We start from the raw sequence: 18729 nt of genomic DNA, 5'->3' as shown, positions 1-18729 counted from the left end.
GGGAGTTTGCACCTTAGATTATCCATATCCATCTCAGGCCATGGAATATACTGTGACCTCAATTCGTAATTGGCTCCCATCGTCTGCCTATCCATAGCAGGGACAATGGTTCCTGATTGCCTTATTCCTGGCAATGACCTTAACCTGTTCACATATGGCGGTGACTCCCCTTTCTCGCTATATAATCGTCCTTTGGGGCGATCTGGGTAGGCTATAGGATCTGGCGTTCTTTCTTTAGGTTGCTCTAAATCAGACCATCTTACTTCCTTGTCTGCCTGCATGCCTCCCTCGTGGGCACATGCACCTCCTCCCTCTTTCCTACAGAAGGATTCTCTCTCCTCATCTGACATATCTAGTCCCCAACTAGTATGGCTCTCATTAATTCCTTTTGAATGCGATCAATATTGCGTTCCCGCTTTCGTTCTAATTCTTCATCTACTTGTCTTCGCTTATTTCCTTCCCATCTAACTCTTTCTTCATAATTTTTTCTCCCCTTAGCCCCGCTCTTCTTTCTTCCTCTTCTCTTCCTCTGTGTATTCTTTTATCTCTTAATCTCTGCACTTTCTCCTCTTCTCTCTTCCTGTCTTGCGTATCCCGTTCTTCTATTACTCTGTCTGTTATGATGCTTCCTTTGCTTCTCTGCCCTTTATTCTTGCTTTTGTTGCTCCTCCCTTATACATCTGTTCTCAACGCTGTCTGCTCTTCCTTTTATGCTTGTCTTCTCTCAATCTCTTCTCTCGTTCCCTGTCTTTTCTATCCTGTTCGTCTTGATCTTCTCTTTGCCTAGCTTCCGCAATGCTTATCCCATCTAAATTGAGTAATATCTGTCCTCCCATCCATTTGTTCTGTACAAGCGTTACTTCATGCTTCTCTCCTTTCCATCTCTTAATCTCTCGCTCTATGTCTGTCGATATATTTGATCGCTTGCTTTTCTCTTCCCTGTTTTGTAAGACCATAAAGATCTCCTCTTTTCTCTTAGTCTCCCCTGGACTATCGTCACTACTATAAGCAGGTGGTTCGTATATCGGATTACTATGCCCTGTCACCGCTTTCAGTTCCTTTAACAGATACATACTATGTCTTCCATGCTATCGCTTTTTACCTCGGGCGAGGCAAGGGGTGCAGAAAAATCGACACCTTCGTCTTTACACTGGTTAAGCATCCAATCCTCAGGTGGCGGAGCCTCTCTCTCTTCCTGGTACATTTTCCAAAGCTCTAAAATAGCTAACCTTTTCTCCAATTTGTTTCCTGTGTACGCAGCGTGCAAGTATGTGTGCTTTCGACAATGAACCCCCTTGCGCCCATGACATGAACATCTTATCTGCCGTGCCTTTCACCCATTCTGCACTGCACTGTTTGAGCTTGGGCAATGTCTTACATAAATGCATCAGAGAAGTAATGTCTCCCATTGTGACGAGTCTCAATTGACTGTCAGTACTTACTGGTGTTTACAAAAATACCTTTTTATGAAAACAACAAATATAAGCGAGCCCCAACAATCGGCACTCAAACCTCCTATTTTTTTTCAATAGCCTCAGCCTACCTCTGAGACGGTACCAACAGTTTCTCTAGATGCTATATACCCTTGACCTTTTTTCAACTCTCGTTACACATTTGTCGCTCATCGACACCTTAATATACCACAAAAATAAAACAGACAGACTAGTCGACTCTTGACATTTATCCTCAGTGATCACTCCTCTTATTTTTGCCCCTAATTATACCCTGATAACTCAGATCATCTTGTATGGACCTGTCCAATACTTAGCCTAAGTTACTTCGACTGAAGTGTATGACAACTCCTTCTGAACCCCTTGGGTTAGGGGGCCATCTTCTTTCTTATTTACACATACAAAAATCACACTTTACTTTTCCCTGTTACTTTTATACTACCAGTTACTTTTTATGTTACTTTTAAAATATCTGTTACTTTTAGACTACTTTTAAACTAACCATTACTTTTATACACCTCCATCCCAACCCCTCATTTTGTCATCCTCCTTAGTATACTCACCATTCGCTCTTTCAGCTCGAGGCCTTTGGTATGGACTCCCCCCTCCAATCAACCACATTTGCCTTCCGTCCGCAAAGCGCCTGTCGAAACCAGGATGGATTTCGTCAGAGAGACCTGTTCCACCTGTCTCGATTTTCTTGCAAGAATTCTATATCGGCCGCTCTCCACAGGAAACCTTGCGATCTTCCGGCTAGATGGCAGAGGGTACTCGATCGTCTGAAACACTGGTGTCCTACTAGTCAATGGGTCCCTATCCAACCATCCGACATGCTACCAAGTGAACCCTTATGTTCCTTTTTAATTAAGATAACACATCGTACGATGGATGGGATGGAGAATAACTCTTGCACCAAACACGAAGACCGACTCTTCCTTGGTCATTCTTCTCAGTGCATTACTCTAATTTCTTGTGAGTTCACCAGCCTCTTCTTTTCATATCTTCATAATCATCCTTTCGGGGATACATAACATAGTGCTTTCACAGTGGATATCTTGCCTCAAAGGCTCTTTGTGTAATGGGTACCAATACTGGAGTTGTACATATCGCAATTTCCGGTTTCCAACATATAGGAAGAATAGGGGCAGGGACTTCCTGCAGAGGCATTCAAATGCTCTTCTACATTCGGAATGTTCTTGATAGTTATGAAGACCGCCGCCACCCCCCCCCCCAGATTTGTCATCGGCATTGGCCTGAAATAAATGGGGGTAGGAGCAAATCCGCACTCTATTTTTGTCAAGTTTACGGATGTAGGTTTCTTGCATTTTGACTATTTCCAGGTTCACCCATTTTAGGAAGTATTTGACTTTGCGTCGTTTGGTAGGTGAGTTCAAGCCCCTGATGTTATATGTTAAACCCTAACAGGCCTTCTTTTGAGTCCCCTCCGATGAGAACCGTGATTTCAAACCTTTTGTTTTGTCTCAGAGTTTGCTATAATACCCCCTTGGAAGCAGTCCTGTGACCCCCAAATGCTGTCACTAATCCACTAGTCGAATGGCTTAGATCCCGTGGTCGCTTTCACTGTCTTCTTCCCACCCTAGCCCAACATCCCACAACCTATCCCCATGTCGAATCAAAGTTCTTGGTGACTCGGACTCCAATGGCAAACATTGATCCCTGAACACTGCCTGAGAATATAACTGTCAGGGGTGCTCTACGACTTCCCATGTAATTCCAAGGGGCAACATGGACGTACGTGTCGCCACTTGCGCTTCACACATTTTTCCCTTCAAAAGAATCCTGACCTTTTCAACTCTCTGTTCGCCTGTGCGCCGCCCCATTCCTCTAGAGGCATTAACTTCACCTACCCTCAATTGTTCATTGGAAATACTAAAATGTAACTTTGCAATATGTACAACCAGCGGTCGTAATTACTTTCTCTTTCCTTTGCGCACAAGGGTCTCCACTTGGGTATCTTCCACCCCCCACCTCCCTAGGGCCACCTTTGACCATTCCCACATCCTGTTCCTATATGTTGTGGACATGACATCCAAGGAAGTGGCTTCTGCTGGTTCTTCGCTAATGTGTAGGATATTCAGGCCTCCACTTCACGTGGAGATCCTCCACTGCCCTCCCATGTGAAAAGCAGGCCGAACTGGAAGGTCCATTTATATCTAATTTGTTTTGGGATTAAGACTTTCGCCACTGGGCCCATCACCCTCCGTTTCAGTAGGGTAGATTGGTCCAAATCTTGATATAGCTGAACTTCTGCCCCGTTGATTTTCATGGGGCTGGCTGTCCATGCTGCTTTTAAGTTTTCCTTCTGATTGTATAAATTCATCGCTGCTAATGCATCTCTCGGCCATGACCCCGGCGCTACTCGCTTTGGTACCACTCTGAATTCTATTGATATGGACGTCCTTTGGGGTTACGTCTCCTTTTCATACTGACATTCCAGCGTCTCAATCGGTTTTCGAGGTCTTCGCATTGTAGTTTCAGGTCTTGGGATAGTCTTCAAAGGTGTTTCAAATGTTCGTCGTCTTTGAGTTTTCATTGATATCTTGCAGTGCCCTTTCGTTCGTGTCTACCCTTTCTTCCATTTTTGCAAGTTCTTCCTTGATTTCTTGCATAGCTTATTTCAGTTCCGATTTTAACATGGAGAATTGCTCTTGAAATGCGTCCGTGATTTTCTATTGGAAATAGTTTAGGCACTGAACCAGCTCCTCTTTATTTACCGGCATTGAGGCCTTGCGTGCCACCCCCTGACTCTGTGTCACTTGCTTCCTGCGGTTGTAGTTTCCCCCTGGGCGACCTCTCCTGACCGTTCCTTTAAGAATTAAGAAAAAAGGTCTGTACACTGTTTGCGGGGCACTCCTTGCAGGTGTCAAAAGTAGTAAGTGTTTCTGGAAGGAAGGGGGTTGGGGAGCTGGGGCGCGAGAGGCTCTCCACCAGGCCCAAAGGTGAAAGCTGCTTTTATCTCTTCATTAGCTGCTTTTCCCGGAGAGGCACTTGGAAACTAGTTCTTGCCCTTGCAGACCGTGGCCCATGCTATGTGCAAGCTTGCTTCTACGTAGGAACCACCAGTCCCTTGTAGACCCCTAAGGAGACCTTGGTTAGCTCTTAATTCTCTGTATAGTAGCTGGGACTCGGCTCTGGTGCATGCGTTTATTAGAGACACACTGGGTTCTTTATGTTAACAAAATTGCACCTGCTGTCATTTGCACTTGGCACCCACCTGCTTAGCGATGTCCCCTTTGCAGGCTTGAGTGTCTCCACCTTCAAGTGCGACAAGAACCTCCACCGCGCCTCAGTACCTGCTTGTGCATGGTGCCCAGCTGCGTACCTTAAGTTTGGGAGTTGTCCTCTGGACTTCTCCGCCCTCGTACATCTCAATGTACTCAACAATGGGCTCCCGCCCTGTCTGGAGCCACTACACCGACCCGTCCGAGTAGTCTACACAGCGCCTCGCCTCCTGACGGCCGCTGGACTGGCTCCAAACCGCAGCTTGGGAGACTACCACTTCCACCCTCCTCGCCTGCCCAGCACAGCATTTTCCTGCAGCTCATGCAGTTGTCACTCTTGGCGGCTCAGAGCCCTTAGTTCTTCCTTATCTTCCCGGGGGGCAAAAATCGGTATCTCTGAAGTTCTGATAGGGCTGTTCCTAATATGTACAGACAGAATGTGATGAACATTGCGCGCCAGTGGGACACAGTGCCGTACCTCCGGGCATCCGTATAAGCCTTGGCTACATTGGGTTGTTTCAGCTCTAAACGAGAGCATTGTGTCCTCCCAGCCCGTTGCTGGTGATCCGGCCTCGCCAACAGCACACCGTGCACACGCTTCATTTTGCTGAAAAACAGGAAACCACTCCTGACGAAAACTAGCCCACATTGGGGTTTTAGTTGAAACTAGGAAGAAAGGGAAGTGCTCCACCCCTTTACTTAGAGTTCAAGACAATAACTGATGGAAGACAATCGTCAGAATTTAGATGGTCTTGCCTAGTGGACTGGAAATTAGTCGTACTTCTGTTAGTCCGCTTATTCTTCCCATTATATCTTCCAATGTGATACCATGGTTGACAGTAATGTGATATGGTCTTTTTTTATGTGGAATCCGTTACATCAAATTAGATTGTAATTCAAGAAGGGTATCTTCCTCTGAACTCGATTGAACAGGAAAGGAAGCTGTTAGAGTTTTTATTTTTATTTTTGCTTGCGGTCCTTGACACATTTCTACATTTCTTTGCACTATTCTTTCTCTCACTTTGTCTTGTAGGTATGTGATATATTGTATATGTATTTCATTTGTTTTTTCAACTTGTATGTGTCAAAGCCAGTGGCATGCGGCTACATTTAAATTATTAAAAATTATATACATTGATCATTTTGCTCTCCCTCTGTTGTATTGATAATATATACAAGCTGCCATGAAAGTAGAGGCAGATCCAAAGCTCAAACAGCCTGGTACGCCCCTCTTGTCACTGTCCTGATGCACTCCCTGTTCAGATATGACATGACTGAGTTTGATATTCCACATTTTGTTGTCTTGTCATGACCTGTAAATATAGATCATGCTAGGTTATGTGCTGTTACAATGTCTTGATTGCTAATACAGTATATGATGGCATGATATGCTGTACCATGAACTCATTGACGCAACACAATGTAACATAACAGTCCCAATTAATTCCCCATTTCACACTGTAATCTCAAAGTTTCTGCAAACCCAGTATACTAAATGTCAATATATGTCCAGTGTTTACAGTCTCTGTATACTCTTAAGCTTGACGTCCACACTTTCAACTATGTATATTGCTAGTATAACCAGGGGGCAAAGATTTAAATTGCAAGCTACTAGCCAGCCTTAGTCACTCGCCACCTCAATTGTATCATATCATATATACATACACACAGACACCACTTCTTACTTGCCAAAAGGCAAATATTCCTAGCCAACAACAAGTATAACTAACTCTGTATATTCCCATTTGCTGAAACACATATGCTTCCAGTTTAATAACTTCCAGAAGTGTGCCAATTTTCACAGTTTCATTATATTCCCAGTTCTACAATCTTGCCGCATATACAGTTTGTAAAATACCAATTTGGTGATTCCAGTGTTCTATTTGACAATGCCTGTACTCCAAATTTGACTAACCCAGTAAATGTACAGTTAGACAACCCAAATACCACTATAATCCCAGTCTGATGAGCTTGGTATACCACTCATTTGATAATCCTAGAATATTCAAGGTTTGCATAATTCCAGTATTTTCATATTTTGCAGTCAAATATATGTGATATCTGCCAATCTGGGAAGATTCTCCCCTTGTAGCATACTCTAGGTCTTAATTTCAATTTTTTTTTTTTTTTACAATGGCTGTTTATTCCCACTTCAGCGTTTTAGTATATTCCCAGTATGACATGCTCCATTTAATCTCAATTTGACTAGCCCAGTTTCTAAAGCTTCAATTGGACGAGCATAGTTTACTCTATAATCAAGATAATCATAATTGCACTACCCTCGTTTGACAATCCCAGTATTCCCAGTTTGCAGAATTCCCATAAACCTCCAGTTAGATACCCTATACAGAAAAATCCCACATTAGCCCAAATATCATGGAGAGCAAGCTGCCATTGGCTGAACCCTGCTTGTGCTGCTCAAACTGAAAAGTCACAACACACATCCCTATGCCCCATGTAGCATAATTCCTGACAGCATGATGAGGCTCAGACCCTGATACTGAGACAAGACTTTCCCAATGTTTGGGGAATGGGGAGCGGCTTTGCTGTGGTGCCTAAAAATGAGGACTCTGATCATCTGAGCTTTTGACATACTGGAACCTTAACAAGCTGATGGCTAATTTGGGGGACTGTGATTTATTTTTAATTTTAAGAAATGTTTTATGACCTTTTGCATTTTGTGCCACATTCTAAACTTGTACTGTGTCAATGCCTATAACTCAATATGCACTCACCCAGAGGTGAGGGTATGTTGTGCATAGAGCAGAATCTTTGGAATCTGTATGGCTCCTGCTTGTACCCGAGAAGAGCCTAGTTATCTTAACACAGACTATTACAGGAACTATGTTTGAGTCCAAAACAAATGGGGCCATGCAAATATACGCAGGTGACGTTACACCTGAATTGCCCCTTTGATATTCCCCTCAAAATGCATTTTAATCCTTTTTGTGGTTTGTTCTTTGAAAACGGTGTAATTATACAATATGATAAAGTCGCATTCGGTGCCATTTGGAATTAGTCATAATGTTGTTAATAGGCATAATAGTGTGCAGATAAACTTCATTTACTTTTTTTACCGTTTAATTTTAAAAACTGAATTGAACATTCACTTTTACATGACTGCATTTGGTGTCCTCTAGCATGTACATCAAGACCTAATGTGTCAATAACTTCTGTTATACTTGATGGGAAAGGGACATTGCTTGAATCTTATGTTGAAGTTAGGTTCACTTCACATTATATATACACTAGTCACCCCCCCCCACCCCCCCGCTCACTGAATGAAGTTTTACACCCAGGAGGAACTACTTTCAGCTCCTGCTTATCAACTCTATTTTGATCCCTGCATGCTGAGATCACGGTTTGGGTTGGATTTCAGCTGGTGATATGGATGGGGTTATTGGGCTGTGAGGCTAAGGGGGTAACATCGCATAATTGAGCTGATGGATGATGTAAAGTGGTGCTGAACAAGAGGCAAAGGGAAGTTTGTTGGGCTAGAGTTGTGCAGGATGGAGCACCATATGAGATGAGGATGATTACATGATGTTTAAAGTGACGCTGTGTATGTCTTAATAGTTGAAATTTCGTCTAGTTCTATATGAAGACACCCATTTTACATTTGTTTTAGAAGGAAAAAGCTGTCAAGATGGGGGGGTTTATTGTGGCCCATGGGGGAGGAGTGGAGTGCTGTATCTGACCTTTCCATAGGTGGGTGTTAAACCAGCCATGTATTTTTTTTAAAAGGTAGAAGATAGGAGGCAGATATGGCAAGACAGGATATTTGCCCTCCGACAGTAAAGCCACCATCGCCTGAGACCTTCACGGTTCTCCATCGTAGGATGAGCGCAGCAGAGGAGCAGACGGAGTCGCTCATTAAAGACTTGGCCAGATTGGGTGTGAACATGCAGAGGTAAGCGTGCCCTTTTAAACACTTACATTTGCTCTACCTATGTTGATTTCTTGCAGGTTTTACACCTGTCCATCTCTCACTGGGCACTTAGAGTAGTTTACATGTTCTCCTCAAGGGGGAAGAAATATCAGTACATGGGGCTCCAGATGAGCTTCTGATGCTGGAAGTTTGTACTCTCCATTTTCTTTTTAAGTTGTCTGTACAATTATTATTTAGAGTTAAAAAAGTAATTCCTATTCCGATTTGGGTTGAGTGACTACAAATGTTTTGTACTCTACAATCTTTTTTGTAATTCATACTATTTTTCACCTAGTAATTTAATCTGGTTTATTACCTTTAAAATACCTCTTCAGATCAGCGGCAATGTTAGTGCAGCTCCTTCCTGTGGTACTGCTTTGCTGGTGCCACTGAACGAACGTATCTGTCAAGCGGTGTGAGGTAGCAGTAAGGCATATAATCACTGAGTGATGCTGTAAAAGTCCACCACTATATCCCGCTAGGGATAGGTGATCTATACCACTCACACATGCGTGTCATTAGAAAGCAGTTCGGTGTATCCTTCAAGAGCATGTATACAGTGAGCACTACAGATTAGCAGGTTACCATCCACTGTTATTTGCTAAAACCGGCAAAATCTCTAGCCCTAAACTCCATCCTACCCCTTTCTCCATCCTACCCCTTTCTTTTTGACTTTTGTCATCACAGTAATTGTTATTCTAAATTTGCCACCTTCGTATTTTCAGAGTTTGACATTGAGGTATATCGTCCAAAAATCTGTGAGAAGATGTTACTTTTTTATGTGCGAGTTGCGCAAGATATTTGCGACTTTCCTTGTTTCCTCCATTTTTCTGTGTATTGTCTTATTTGTACACAGCACTTCACATGTGAACTTTTGTAAGACTGAATATACCAGTACGGCCTGTCCCCTAGTCTGTCCTATGGGGACATCACCCATGCCTTTTACAGTTTTCAGTTGAAAGTGCAGAGCTGTACGCATGTGTGTGTAGGACCTGCACACGCTGGCTCTTTTTCCCTTAATTTCCCATGAGTCCCCCTTTTGTGCACTTAAGTGATCGAAATGCCTGTGCAGCAGCAAATCCGTTTTATTTACACACAGCAGTCTTTCTGTAGCCATTGTATGAACACTGGGCTCCATGAGCTGTTCTTGATGGCGCCTTCAGGGCTGAGTACCAGGCATGTGCCTGAGGTGATGCCTCAATGTGATAAGACTTCTACTGGGACCATTGGCTCTGGTGGCCTGCAACTTTCACTGGAGTTTGTCTCAATAGCACCAAAGCCTCTACTGGGCTTCGGCCCTGGGGTCTGTGTGGGCCTAAGGTGAGGAGCGCAGTGTTTAGCACCAAGCCTCTTCATGCTCCATTTGGGCCACAATCCCACCAGTGAGACAAGATGGCAATGCATGATGAAGTGCCCACCATCTATGCCGGCACAGTTTTGCCAGCGAGACTCTGCCTAAGCTATGTCATCGCCCCAGAACTCCTGACTTTTTCCTGCCACAAATCCTGATGAGAGCCACATCACAAAGGGAGGATGCTCTTCTGGCTCTTGAGCCCATCCTAAGACATGAGTGCTTTGTACCGAGGATTGATTGGTTGATTTACCCATGACTATCCACCTGGTGTTAGGAATACCCTCCATTCCTCTTGACCATGACTCGTGCAGGCACATGTACTTGAGTCACTCCGGCATCCGGTGTGGCACCCCATGGCGGGCAAGACTCTGTGGTGACGCCGGCATAGTTATCAGGTTTTTGGAGGCTTATGCAGTTGTTGACCCTGACAAATTATTTTAAGGATCACCCTCAACAAAGAGGCCTTGCCCAAAGCGCTTACCCAGCAGTCGTCACTGCCTCCATCACCAGCTTGCTACAGCTGTTTCCCACTCCACCTTCTGTTGTAAGGAACTCATGGTGGCAACAGTAAAGACGGACACAAGTGATCACAGTTCAAGGGTGTTTATTAAGCTGTATAATGAGTGAGAAACTGCCTAATTTAAACCTAAATCTAAGATGGGAGCAAGCTACGACCATCAAATAATAATAAGGCAGTCCTAGTGAAGTCTTGTCAAAGTAGAAGGGTCTATACTAAAAAAATAAAAAAAAAAATAAAAAACTTGCCAATCCTTACAACTAAATATAAAATAGTGTGGGATAATGTTCACAAGAAAAGTGTTCACCAAATGATGAGGGCTGGGGTCTCCCTTCCCCACGTCTTTTTATTTTTTTATTTTTTATAACCAAGTCTTCGTTTGCTCAACATTTTTTGCACGAATTGTCAACTTTGTATCTCCATGTAATACTTCACATAGCACATCTCTAATCGACATTGTATACTTACAACAACACCCCCTGCCCCCCTCCCCCCAACCCGCCTTCAGTTCCTACGGGCGGCTTATTAAGTCTTCGTACTCGCAGCTTAGCCCTCCCCTTCTTCTAAGATCCCCAGTGCCTGTAGTCTCTTCGGGATTCGTAGGTGTGTGGTAGCCTTAATTGCATAGTTTAGAAAAGGTGACCAAACTTTCCTGAATTTCCCCATTGACCCCCTTATTGCCGCCATCATCTTTTCCACATCTATCGTATCCCATATGGCATAGTACCATTGTATAATAGATGGCAGCTCCCTCTGCTTCCACTGCTTAACTATGCATCTCTTTGCAGCAATCAATAGGTCTGCCCATAACCTTCCAGCCCCCTCCTTTAGGCTCATTTGTCTGTTGGGTAAAATACCCAAAAGGGCCGCTAGCCCATCCAGCTCCTGGTTTACTTCCACTATTTTGAGTACCTTTGATTTACCTCCTGCCAGAAATGCTTAAGCTGCTGGCATCCCCACCAGATGTATTCCATTGTACCCACTTCCCCACATCCCCTCCAACACTCTGCCGATCTTGAGGGAACATTTTATGAAGTCTCTCTGGAGTGTAGTGCCACTGGTGTAGCAGCTTGTATTGTAGCTCCCGATGTTGCACTGATGTATGTGAGTTGTTCCAACCTTTTGATGACGCTCCCATTCCTTGTCAGATTGCGCCTTTCCCCGTACCTTCCCTTATTTGTCCCTCAGTGCTCCTTCTCCCTCTTTCTCACCATTTAACAAGATCTTATAGATCGCTGAAATCAGTCCCCTGAAATCAGTCCCCTGTTGCTCTCTGTAGATCACATTCGATTTTCCCACTCTGTCTGCTCCCTTGTGGCCCCTTCATCATAGCAGGGTTCCTGCCCAGTGTTTTAGCTGTTGATACGCATATAGGTCCCCCCTTCCTTTAGTCCCAGTTCCTTTCTACAGTTGGCAAATGTGTTGCTTCGCACAGATCGCCTATCTCCCTTATCCCTCGCTCCACCCATTGCTTGAACCTGGGATTGCCAAAGATGGGTGTCCGTGGCGATGGCCAAGGGGACAGTTTGAGCCTCTTGTTCATCTGATCCCAGATCTTAAGGGCATTTCTAGTGATTGGATTTCCCAGTAGCCCTTCTGGTCTGTCCACCCTTCTCATCCCTGTCATCTTCCATAGGTTCTCCTGCCACCGCTTGTTCCATACCCACCCAGTGTTTCTGGCTTCCCACCATTCCCCACTCTGCCATTGCCCTCAGCTGCGCCACCTGATAGTATTTCATTAAGTTGGGGCAGGCCACTCCCCCCTGGGCTCTGTTCCTGAATAACATTATAACATTTTCCTCCCTATCCTCAGCTTTTTCCCCTCCCCAGATAAACTCCATGATGCTCTCCTGAACGTCTTTCATCAGTCTCCCCGGGACTGCCAAAGGAATAACCTGGAACAGGTATATAAGCAGAGGAAGCACGTTAATTTTGACAGTGGCTGTCCTTCCTATACCAAGATATATACAGCCCCCTCCATCTTTCTAGGTCCGCCTTAATTTGCTTCAGCAGCGGTGGCTAGTTCGCCCCCACTATTTGTTTTATAGAGGCTGTTAAGTTCACCCCCAAGTATCTGACTGAGCCGCGACGCTCACCTGAATGGATTATTTGTTTACATCTGATTCCTGTCCCTTCTCCCTATGGATAGATTTAGTATTTCTGATTTTCCAAAATTCACGTTGAAGCCTGACTGCAGAGAAAGCCCCTATCTCTTCCATTATTGCCGGTAGCAACTTTGCTGGCTCGGTGATCATCAGGATCATATCATCAGCAAATAGCCCTATTTTGTGATCTATCTTAGCCCATCTGATTCCTCGGATTTCCCTATTCTCCTTTATCCGATGAGCAAAGGGTTCCATCACTAAGGCGAAGAGGAGTGGGGAAAGTGGCCACCCCTGCTTTGTCCCTCTTCTTATTGAGAATGGATCAGTCAACCTCCCATTTACTTTAACCCTCGCTTGAGGCTTCTGGTAATTGGCCTGAATCATTCGACTGAAATTCGGTCCTAGTCCCACCTTTCTGAGTACTGCTCCATAAAGGCTCAATTGACGCAGTCAAATGTCTTTTCGCCATCTAGCATTATCAGGCAGGTGGGTGTAGCTCTCTTCACCCTCCCGCCTTGTCGATAGCATGTAGTATCCTCATTATGCTGTCAAACGAGTTCCTCCCTTGGATAAACCCTGTTTGATCATGCATCACCAGACCGGGTAGGATCCCCTCTAGCCTTGCTGCCAGTACCCTCGTATACAATTTGGCATCCACGTTGATGAGAGCTATGGGGCGGTATGAGGAGCACAGATGCAGATTCTTCCCCGGCTTTGGGATGAGAGTGATATATGCTATATTCATGGACTTAGTTATCTCCCTTTCTCTGGAAAATGGTTGAACACTTCTATTAGGACTTTGGTGAGTGGTTCCCTAAATGCTTTGTAGAATGCTACCGTTAGCCCGTCTTCCCCCGGGCTTTTGTTCACCTTTAAGCTTGCTATCGCTCTTTGAACCTCTTCACATGTTATGGGTTCCTCTAGCTGATCTCTTTGTTCGGGGTCAAATTTTTGACCTACCCACCCATCTAAGTATGCCATTTGTCCCTCCCTATCTGAGGGGTCCTCCCCATACAAATCTGCATAAAACTACTTCACGATCTTACGCTTGGCTCCCTCCTCCCCCATTTGTACACCACCCCTATCCTCCAGAGTGTCTACACACGCTTCCTGCTCGCTGGCCCTAATCCTCCGCGCTAAGGCTGTCCCCACTTTGTTAGCCTGCTCATAAAACATCTGCCTGTTCCTTAAGAGGGCACTCCACCACCCTGTTAGTCACCTGTTTGAGTTGCCCTCTCGCATACGCTGGCCTCCTAGCCATCCTATTAATTCCCTTTCTTTATGCGTCCTCTCAAGTTCCCGTATCTCTCTCTCTAGACCCTCCTCCGCCTTCCTCCTTTCCTCACGGCTCTTCTTGGAAGCCCTTATGAAGTGCTCTTTAATGTGTTGCTTAAACGCATCCCATCTCTCCCCCGGATTATTTCCCTCTTTCCCCTGGTCCTTCATAAATTGTCATATCTCATTCTCTGTTGCTTCACCTTCCGATCCCATATAAGATATTCTTCCAGTCTCCACCCCCCCCCCCCCAAACCCCATCCCTCTCGGCATGCTCCCTCCCTCCCACTCCAGTGATACCGGCGCATGGTCCGATATTGTCATACTCCCAGTACATACTCTGCTGGTTGCCTGGACCACCCTTCGTGTTGCCATGATCTAATCTATTCGGGAGTAGGTCTTATGGACGTGCAAGAAGGAATAGTCTCTTTCTTGTGGGTGGCGTGTCCTCCACACATCATTAACCTTCTTAGCAGATGTTTGGACATCGTCCTTGTTGCATGTCCCCTCAGATCTTTGATCTATCCCATTTGGGATCCGCTGCTAAATTGAAATCCCCAGATACGATAATTTCTCCCTCCCCAAACTTACCCAATTCCTCTGGATACCTTTCAAAGAAGCCTTCTTGTCCTTGGTTGGGAGAGTATACTGACGCCCATGTATACATCTGGCCTCTAATTTTCCCTTTCACCATAACGTACCTCCCCTTTGGGCCCCGTTTGACCTTAATCCCTTTAATTCGTAAGGTTTTATGGAATAGGATTGCCACACCTGCCCGTTTGGTTCCCGCCGTAGCATGGTATTGTAGTGGGTAGTTCCTACTTCGCAGGCGAGCCTCATCCCCCTTCATCAGATGAGTTTCCTGTAGGCATACTATATCCAGCACCTCTTTGTCGATTTCCCTCAACACTGTGACCCTCTTATTAGGGCTGTTCAGTACCCTCACATTCCATGACTTTAACCTATACATCTTTCCTTTGTCTTGCTGCGCCCTGCCGCCCTCAGAACTGGTTGTAGGTTCCCAATTTGTAACTGTCCCTAGATCCATTGTCCAGAATCTTGACGTGGTCCCCTTTAGTGGCCCGTGCGTGGCTTCACCCCTCCCCCCGCCTGCACATTCCCCAATTTTTACCCCACATCAGGTTATATTCTAGTCCTTTTGTAATGAGCTTCTTCGCAGGTCTCGTCACCCCTCTTCATGTTTTCTTGGCTTTTTTCATGGTCCACCCTTGGGGCCCTGATCTTGCCTCACCCATTGCCTCTCCCTGGTGCGTTCCATTGCCATCTTCCCCTGGCTCTCTTTGAGCCATCCCCAGGGCCTTCAGACCATCCTCCACCTGGGATACAATTTTCCTCATTGCCCACCCGAAATGGAAGCCTTGTCGGGAAGAGCCAACAGTATCTCGTCTTCCTTTTATTCAGTTCCTCTGTGAGTGGCTTGAATGCACGTCTCTGCGCCAATGTAGCTTGGGACAGGTCATCATATAGCTGGACTTCACACCCCCTCACTCAGATCTTTCCCTTCATCTTGGCCGCCCCTATGTGCTGCGATTTGTCCTTATAGTTATGCATTTTCACTAGTATGCCTCAGGGTCTCACTCGAGGGTCCCTCCTCCGGCTGCCTACTCTGTGTGCTCTCTCTATCTTCATACTTAGGGCATACTCCACCTTCACTAGGTTCTCGAACAGTTCCCGAATGTAGGCTTCTAGCTCAGTGCCTTCCACTCCCTCCCCCAGGTCTTTAATCCAGACGTTATCTCTTTGCAACCTTTTTTCTAGATCCTTGCATTTCTCTTCCAGGGGCCTTATTCTCTCTTCTGCCTCCTTTGTCTGTTGTGCCCACTCAGGGCTCTTTGTGTCCAGCTCCAAGCGCTGCCCCATTTCCATTTCTCGCTCCCCTAAGGAATCTATGTCCTTCCGGTTGTTTGTGATGGCCTGCGAAATTTCCTCTTATGCTTGCTTCATCCCGCCTTGACTGTTTCAGTGATTTCGCCTGTGAATTTGGCCAATGCTGCAAGCAGATCCTCTTTGGTGAGTGCCATACCCCCATCGCTTTGCCCTGCTGGATTTCCAAAGGGGAGTCTGGTTTGTACGTGTCCCTTGTGGTGCCCCTCCTGTTCCTGCTCTCCTGTGTTTGTGTTCCTTTTTTTCAGTCCCATCTACTTTCACTATTCCATTCCTCCTAACCCCTCTGTGCGCTGATCTCCGGTGGCTCAGATTCTCCTGTTGCGCCCTCCTTCCACTGAGCTTGCGGTTCTTTCCTGCTTGCTCTTGTCCAACCTATTTCCAAGTTGTCCCCCTTGTAAGCTTATCCGGGATGCTCCTATGTTGCACCCCGGGCCTTCTCACTTTTGCGCCTTGATTCGCCCCTTGTATGACCTGGGCCCCTTTACTATTCTTATGGGCCTTGAGTTGTCTTTCCTTTCCTTCTCTTCCCTCTCTTGACCCCTGGTGCTCCTGTCTCTTTGGGGTGTCCCGGGCTGCTCAGTATTTGAACAGAGGCCTCCAAGTTACTCTGCATACCCAGGCCCCCGGCATGGGCCCCTGTACTGTTCTCCTGGGCCTTGAGTTGCCTTCCCGCTCCTCCTCTGTTTCCTCTCATTGCCCTGTGCTCCAGTCTCTCAGGGGTATCCCATGCTGCTCGATATTTAAACGGAGGCCGCCAAGTCACTCTCCAGTCCCAGGCCCCCCTGGGTTATGTAGGCCACTTGCTTCTCCCGTTGGTGCTGGGTCTTTCCCTTCTTGCAGGCTGTGAGGTATCTTGTTGTCCCCCTCCACCCTCTCTGGGCCTCTCCGCACTGCGATTACATGTGCAGGTTCTCAGCTGGCCGCCGTCCACCATTCCTGGTCTGTTGCTCCTCCTGACCTGTCCTCTGCCTTCCCGGGTCCCACAACTTCCCGGGCCTCTGCGTTGCTTCTTGTGCACCTCTTCCTCCCTCTCAACGGTGTCTGTCACTCCTCCTTGTTTCTCAGCCAGCGGAGCTCCGGCGGAATGGCCTGGTATGCTCTGAGGGACTGGGTCTTCCCCCAATGTTGCGCCACGCCGTCTTTCGTTCTCTGTCTCGCTCTCCTCCTTGGATCACCCGCAACTCTGCAGCTTCACCCAGTCCTCTTTCCCTTTGTCGGAGGTCTGGGCTGGGTCTCACGCACTTTCCACCTCCTTCGGCAGCTCTCTCCGACCCTCCTCTGTTTGCCAGTCCACCGCTGCGGGTTGGCTCGCCTCCCATCACTGACCTTCTCTTTGGACTGCCCTCCTTTGCCTGGCCCTACCCAGCTCCACTCTGCTCGGGTCTGCTCCGGGGGACCTCTCGGGATAGCCTTGCTCCTCGTCTTACCGGACCACCTCCTGCACCTGGTCCCACCGGCCTAGGTCTTCCCGGACCCGGCTCCCACTCTCTTCTAGGGGCTAGTAGGTGTTGCCCGCCATTTTCCCCTCAATGGCCCTCCTCGCCTTCACCGCCACTCTGGCACTTCACCCAGTACTCTGTCCGTCTTTCTTGATGCAGCGACGCCTGACCGCTCGTCCTCGTTGCTCGTTGTCCCCGGCTGCAGAGGCTCACCTTATTTCTATCTTTCAGCCTGTACCTGATGCCGGTATGCACTTTATTTCTTTGGGCAGGGACAGAGCTCTTCCTAACCACGTCCACTCAGCTTGCCATCTTGGCCACGCCCTCGCTTCCCCACGTTTTTAGAATGGGACAAGGCAGGACCTTTGAGCACAGCACACTCCTGGTCCTCACCAGCTCGAGGTTACAGTTTTTCAACAATGCCAGGACCTTCTGGGGCCAAGTCTCTTTCCTGCAAAGTCTCTTCCCTTAGAAAGCTGGCTGCACCATAAACAATAAGCAAAACAAAAGTTCCTTTGTTAATTCTTCACAGCGGGCTCTGATCTTTCTGGCAAAGTTAGCCTCCCTCACTCGGGTTCACTACTGCCTTTCACTCAAAATCATATCATTCAACAGTCTCAATGTCCTTTTAAACAATTATCCATTGTGGACATCCCTCTGCCGGTTTCACACTTGTCACAATGCTCATGGGTATATACCTCTTTATCCTCAATTTGCAGGCATCCCTCTGTCAGGTTTACATTTGGCAGTTTTACAGCTGGATCACTTTTCTCCAATGTGTCAGACATTCAAGTGTACGAGGGGTTTTGCTCGACCCTCGTAGGACCACTTTGACAGTTCTCTCCAGCCTCTCTCAAGGCCTCTTGGCTTTCGTAGTTTCAACAAAAAGGCTTCAGTTAGAGTCCTTCGAATGAGCGTCTGCAACACCTGACTACTCTTCTCCTGAACCTTTTACTGGGCTTTCTTTAAAGTTCATTTACACAAGTTCTTTGTTCAATAAGGTCGCCAGTGAACAAGGTCGCCACCTGCAACCTTGGGCCCAGCAGAGTTTGGTTGTACTATCTGTCTTCTTAGACTCACCGGCTGTGCTGAACTGTCAAGAGTTTTTTTGTCTTGGGAGTCGAGGACGGCACCACAGCGACAATCGTTTCCTCCCACTTTGGCTATGAGCGCGGGGGAGCCCGGTGTGCCGTTGACATCTGTCACACCACACGCGAGCTGGACTTCCCGTTCTTCTGAATTCCCTTTCAGAGGCTTCGCGGGTCTGAGGTGAAGAGGGCAAGGGCAGTTCCCCCTTCGTCGTTCCTCCAGGTCTTGCCGCCTTTCTCCTCCATTTGTACTGCCGGTCCAGTGTAGCTATTTCCTCGTGCGCTCGGCCTTGCTCAAAGGGAGCTCTTGTGCTCCGCTTTTTATCCCTGTGGGGAAGGGAAAGCCGACAGGTGGACGTAGTTATTGTCAATTGACTGACTTTGCCTGACCCTTATGTTGGGACATGTCGGGTAAACGGCTC

General features: G+C 46.7%; 1 protein-coding gene across 1 annotated transcript in view; it reads left to right on the top strand.

Annotated features, from left to right (window-relative positions):
- Positions 1 to 18729, top strand: part of CCDC150 (coiled-coil domain containing 150) — a 917521-nt gene that overhangs the window by 33647 nt on the left and 865145 nt on the right. The window contains exon 2 of the mRNA XM_069618819.1: positions 8438 to 8603. Coding sequence (XP_069474920.1) covers positions 8458 to 8603 — 146 coding nt within the window. The 5' untranslated portion in view covers positions 8438 to 8457. The remainder of the gene's footprint in view (positions 1 to 8437; positions 8604 to 18729) is intronic.

This window comes from Ambystoma mexicanum, chromosome 10 (assembly GCF_040938575.1).
Source record: "Ambystoma mexicanum isolate Mex_15411 chromosome 10, UKY_AmexF1_1, whole genome shotgun sequence".
NCBI lineage: Eukaryota > Metazoa > Chordata > Amphibia > Caudata > Ambystomatidae > Ambystoma > Ambystoma mexicanum.
This window is presented reverse-complemented; position numbering and strand designations above follow the sequence as displayed.